The sequence below is a fragment of the Mustelus asterias genome, chromosome 1 (genome assembly GCF_964213995.1).
Source record: "Mustelus asterias chromosome 1, sMusAst1.hap1.1, whole genome shotgun sequence".
NCBI lineage: Eukaryota > Metazoa > Chordata > Chondrichthyes > Carcharhiniformes > Triakidae > Mustelus > Mustelus asterias.
This window is the reverse complement of record NC_135801.1, coordinates 84,631,599-84,637,607: the sequence shown is the minus strand read 5'-3', so window position 1 is coordinate 84,637,607 and position 6,009 is coordinate 84,631,599. Positions and strand designations below refer to the sequence as shown.

The 6,009-nt window shown below is 42.8% G+C and overlaps 1 protein-coding gene across 3 annotated transcripts in view; it reads right to left on the bottom strand.

Moving 5' to 3' along the window:
- Positions 1 to 5,677, bottom strand: part of hnrnpd (heterogeneous nuclear ribonucleoprotein D) — a 7,753-nt gene extending 2,076 nt beyond the window's left edge. The window contains exons 1-6 of one of the 3 annotated variants that reach the window (XR_013498198.1): positions 5,143 to 5,657; positions 2,101 to 2,269; positions 1,815 to 1,973; positions 1,223 to 1,354; positions 634 to 751; positions 396 to 548 (exon numbers count right to left, since the gene is read on the bottom strand). Coding sequence is in view for 2 of the 3 variants with exons in the window: in XM_078214805.1 (XP_078070931.1) it covers positions 396 to 548; positions 634 to 751; positions 1,223 to 1,354; positions 1,815 to 1,973; positions 2,101 to 2,269; positions 5,143 to 5,357 (946 nt within the window). In the remaining variant the exon portion in view is untranslated. Of the gene's footprint in view, positions 1 to 395; positions 549 to 633; positions 752 to 1,222; positions 1,355 to 1,814; positions 1,974 to 2,100; positions 2,270 to 5,142 lie in introns of all 3 variants that reach the window. The other 2 variants (XM_078214805.1, XM_078214819.1) reach the window with 2 other exon arrangements.
- Between the last annotated feature and the right edge of the window lie 332 nt (positions 5,678 to 6,009).

Here is a 6,009-nt window from a genome sequence, read left to right as displayed (position 1 = left end):
ATTCAATGAGTCAAGTTTTGCCAGTGCTTGGTCGGGTCTCTAAGTGGGAACAGTGCACTAGTGCAGAGCACATCTGCCACAAATGGGAAAGAGGGGCCCACAGCAGGAACTAGTACGGCCAGTTCCATCCCACAGGAGCACACATCCTTATCAGCGGGTCAGAGAGGTCTCCACCCCTTCAATGATTGCCCCACCCTCTTTGCAGAAAAAAGCAGCATGGAAGGGAGGAAGCAGCAGAAAAATTAAGATTGAACATGCATTTAATCCAGCCTTTGCATATCATGCCAATTTGTTTAAGGTCATGCAGTGTTCAAAAATAAAAACTTTCACTCTAAAGTTGAAAATAAGAGATCATTGCATGCAGTTGTGTAGAAACAAGTTGAACGTGCACTTACTGCCATAGTCACCATATCCATAGTAGTTATTATAAGCAGGGTAGTCATAGCCACCATAACCTCCATAGCCCTGGCTATTGTAGCCATAGTTATAGCTGCCATAGCCTTGATTCCAGTAGTTATTGTATCCTTGGTTCCAGTTCTGGCTTGGGGCTGAAAAATTTTACAACAAAGATTCTAATCAACTGAAAAAACAACAATAATCTAATCCTTTAAAAGCATTGAAAATGCACAATACCTCCTGCACCAGTCCCTCCTCCTCTCCCACGGCCTCTGCCTGCAAAAGTACCTCGACCAACTCCCCACTGCTGTTGTTGCTGATAGACCTCCTTCGACATGGCCACCTTGATCTCACACTGTCAAATAAAATAGAGTTTAGCTTTCCCCCACAATAATGTACAGTAACCCTTAATTTGAAAAGAGTCAAGAAACAATGGGCTAACATACTTGAACATAAAATTCACAAATAATGACAGTATCCAAAAAAACACCAAATAACTGAAATTATAAATAGAGGGATCTATCAGCTCGTCAACCAAACTGAATATGTTTGAAGTTCTTCAAATATATCACTATTACCCACTCTGGAATTTGTTCCATGAGATTTTTATTGCACAAAATGGTGCGATATAAACCAAGAGCAAGTCTTAGTGGAATCCATGTCCAAAAGCATCACTTGCTAGGATGCTTCATACTAAGTGATAAATAGTGCATTTTTATACCAACTTTGCAGCATGCAATTAAACTGATCTTTATCCAACTAAGCTAATCAACTTGATTTACAGACATGGTACCAACAGAACATCTGGAATTTTAGTATAACATACTTTGCTGAGCCCAACATTATGGAATTTCTTTTCAAGAATCTTTTTAACTGGTTCCTCTTCCTTGAACGTTATGAAACAGAATCCACGCCTCTTGTTTGTTTTGTTGTCCATGGGAAGTTCTATTGATTCCACCTAAATTGAAAAAGACACCAATGGTTTTCCATGAATTACCTGCCAAAGTATTCATAGCTGCACTATTTCACATAACTTGTGCAAAAACAGCAACACTGGAATACACTTGCATCTACACCCTTAACTTGCAGAAATCTAGATTCAGTAAGGAACCGTTTAAACAGTCAGCTAAGTGATCCTCATTCCTTTCATATAATCAGGTGATAATAAAAACACTTGCGCATGCCCCAAGCAGTTCAGCAAATACATCTCCAATAATATACAATGATTATCTTGCATATTAATTTTCCTACTGATTTGTCCTCTTTGCTCCCCAGCCTAAACCAACGTGTCAATAATTTCACGTTGGACTAAGTTGGCCTTCACACACAACAGCTTGAACCAGTAGCCACACAGATTTATCCAAGAGGAGATCATATACATGTCATTCAATGAAATTTCCAGGATGAGATGTACGTACTTCCCCAAAAGCTCCAAAGTATTCCCTGATCTTGTCTTCAGCTGTGTCAGGTGAAAGACCGCCTACAAATATCTTCTTTACGGGTTCTTTTTTCATTGCCTTGGCTTTTTTAGGATCAATTACCTTTCCATTCAATTTATGCTCCTTTTGTTCCATAACCTACATAACAGGACAAAAATATATAAACATCACTAAGCAGGTAAATATTTTTAAAAACTTGATTTCATTAAGTCGTTTTCTTCTGAACCCACTTTTTTTTTAAGCCCATGGTTTTATGATCAAATACCTTATCCACACTGTCAGCCTCTTTAAACAGGACGAATCCAAATCCTCTTGAACGCCCTGTAATGGGATCCAACTTTAATGTGCAATCTACCACCTCTCCAAATTTAGAGAAATAGTCCTTCAGATCTTTCTTTGTGGTATCCCAGCTGAGGCCACCCACAAACATTTTTCTGCAGAAACAGTGAAGTATATATACACATCAGTAGCCAAATCAAAACTTAAGCTGCCTCATACAGTAACCATGTTTCCCTGGTGCGCCTCCATCAAGAATGCATGCAGAAAGCTATCCGGTGGACACACATTAGGCAATTTTATTTTCAAATCAACAATATAGTAGATGCACAAGTAACAGTAAACTTAAGCAATTGGTTAGAAAGATTAGGGCCTTGCAAAATTACTGTACATTTCTCCAAAACAATCAAAATAAGTCAAGGCAATGTCCATGACACCGAACTCTAGCTAAGAGTCTCAGGATTCTCATAATGAAGTCTCCAATTATACAGGCACTCAATATTGGACAATTTATTTGGCTCAGGGCTTGAGACCAATTCTAAGAAATGGCACTTAAACATCATCCCTGGCAATCAGTAATTACCCAGTTTAAAAAACCTCCTCTCAATCATTCAACAGAAGTTGGGCCAGTACACTAGAGTATTCTTGGTGTACTGCACGTTAAAAGACTAGAGTAATTTTCAAATGAAGTTGTTTTTCTTGCTTGAAGACAATATTGTTTGGATTAAATGTTGAGATCAGTGGCAAGTGCAACGCTACGTGAACTCAGGTGTATGCTTGTGCTGGAAGCAATGACAATTGGAAGATACCAGTGATGACAAAGATAAGCAAATTAACATGAGCACAGCCTTAAAGGACTGAGCAAGAATACTGCTTTAAACAAAATAAAAACAAGCTGTGCTTGACATGTAATAATATTAACATTAAACATTTGCAATGGTTAGCTCTACTAAAGATCCCTGTAATCTCCAACACTGTCTTCCTAAGCTTGGCAGCAATACTGGAAAATTGCACTTGAAAAAGTGATTCTGCAGCAAGAGGGCACACTATTTTCTGCTAAAAAATGCATTCTAATCACTCTGGCCACAAGCTGTTGGGGTGTGAAATCTGTACGAGTGGACATACCCTTCCAAAATTGATGTATTGCTGGGCAAAGTACTACAGGCAAGTGTATCTTGCCCAGATCACCACTCTATATGCAAACCTCAAAATGTGAACAATTTATTTGACCACAACCAATTCCAATTAAACAATTAGATTTTAAGAGAACCACGGATCAGGAGTTGAAATACTGGCTGATATTTACTTCCTCCTCAAGCAACAGGACCAATTGCAACACATGCCATCATGTCTGAGCAAAAATAACTTGCCAAGTACCAGGGAAGTGACACTTCTGATCCGTATGCACCAATGTGGCTCATACTTTCCTAGTAGCTCATTCAGAGGCTTGAATGTAGCATTAAAAGGCGAGGGATCAGAGATTTCTTTACCATGGAGACACTGAATTGGGTGGTCCCAAATACAAAACTAAAGAAATTCTAATTGAAAAAAACCACATTTAAAAGAAACTAATGCAGAGTTTCAGGATAATGGGAACAGCAGGCAGGCCAAAAGGATGTCATTGTTGATAGATGTGCATCAGATCAATAAAGATTACCTTAAGGGACCACCCAAAAAAGCAGACCATGTCTCTTTCTCCAAGGATTACAACTGTCCAAAAAAATTGACCCGTTTGAATATTTATGGAAATCATTCATATTTATGCATAAAAGATCAAGAAAAACAAGTCACTAGCTCAAAAGTCAATGGTTTATCAAATTAAACTGCAACATTTTATTAGTTACAGGTAACGATTCCTGGGGATTACAGGACAATATTACAAATTAATTTATGTCTGTAGCCTGAATATTTTCAATCTATAAATGGGTCTGCTGCTAAATGGCCACGCTACCACAAATTGCTAAGTATTAAAACCAGAAAAGAGTTAATACTGAACAAAAAAATCAAAACAAGTTCTCTCAATGACATAATCACTAACAGGAATCAAATGGTCCATTATGTCCTGTACCCCAAAATAAAACTACAGTAACTGAACAAATTAAAACGAAAAAAAAACATAGCATCACCCCAAGTTTGTTCACAGAACGCTTAAGTCCCGAAAATTAACCACGTTAAATCTCCACCCGCTTTTACAATTACAAAAATGAAATTAAAATTAAATGAAATTAAACATTCCTCGACGACGATTTACATGACCAGTTTGAGACGGCAAATGAAACAATACAAAATATACAAAAGCTGGATCCGCTCCTACCTTGTAACGAGCCATTAAAAAAATGCCTAACCGCGGGAAAGGGAGACCAACCACATGGGAGGGGAATCTCAACCGGAAATCTGCACCATCATACGTGGAGTAATTTTAATCTGCCCTGGGCCCGCTACCGAACAGACGCGAACACACTGACCCCTGGACTGTTAAACAAAAAAAAGGGGGGGGGGATGAGGATGAATGGGAGAGCAGGGGCTGGAAAAGCGGCGGTTCTACACCTCCCTCCTTCCTTCCCCTTCCCCCATCCTCCCGCCACTAGCTCAATCAGCCTCCCTCCAACATGCGGCACCTCTGTACAATGAACTACTTGCCTTCCGGCACCAGTACCAGCTTTCAGCGCCGAGACAAAAAAAAAGGCATCGAAATTTTAATTTTTCAAAGTTTTATTTTTTTTAAAAAAGGGGACTATAGTCGATTTGCGTCCTTTTAAAAAATATCCAATCCAAATAATTTGCAAATTTTTACAACCTCTTCACTCCCATCGATTACTAGCCGCCATAAAAAAGGGGAAAAGAAGAATGGAAATTTAAGCCCCAATAAACTGCCTCAAGGACGTTGCAGCCCTTCGACATCCCGCCTTCCCGCGGATAGACGGGACTCGGGTCCCTTGGAAATGCCCACCCGCACTGCCCACCACCCCGCACAGAGACATCGCCAACCCGGGCCTCTACCGAGACAACAAGCCCCCGCGGCTCTCCTCACCCTTCGTCCTCCTCCGTCTTACTGGCGTCGATCTTGGCCCCTTCGGTCTCGGTGGCTGCGCCCGGCCCGTCGCCGCCCTCGCTTGCTTTGGCCTCCATCGCCGGATCGGTTAAACCTGCCGCCCCCGTCTCGGCGGCCGCCGCCGCCGCCATCTCCTGTAGGCCTTGCCCGGCAGCCTCGGCCTCCACCTCGGAGAACTGCACCGCCTCCGACATATCGCTCCGGACGCACACACACAAAAAAGGGCCGGGAAGCCGCTGCACCGCCCTGGTCTAAAGGAAAAGAAGACAGCGCCGACTCACCAAGTAAAGGAGCCCCGCCCGCGCGCGGTATAACCTGCCGCTTCTTTATTTAAAAAAAAATTCAACCGGGCTCTTTTATATCGTTTGTTTTAAAAAAAAACCCTGAGCCCCGGGTGGCGAGTGAAGTTTCTTTGCCCGCGCCTTACACACAGGGCCAGTCAGGAAGAGCGGCCGCGCACGCTGTTCTCTTTAAATAATGGTGTCCTCACAAAATGGCCGCCGCGGCCGGGACCAAGGCCCAGCATCGGTCACGTGATCCCGGGGCGGCAACCAACCGCGGCTCAGGAACAGCCGGCGCAGGCGCCGTGCGGGGAGGGGGAGGGGAGAACTGGAATGTTACCAAAGAGAGTGCAGTGAGCCGGCGCGGCGGGCAAGAGATAACCGCGCTGCCGGAAGTGAACAGCGGGAGGAATAGAGTGGCCATTGTGATGTCAGGTGCTGGAGGAGAGGGGTTTTCCTGGATAGGGCGGGGTCTGCGCTGCTGCTGGCTGTGTCCATTCAATCGGGTGCAGTGCAGTGTTGAGCAATCCACTTCGTGCATTGCCCACACATCTCAAAATGTCTT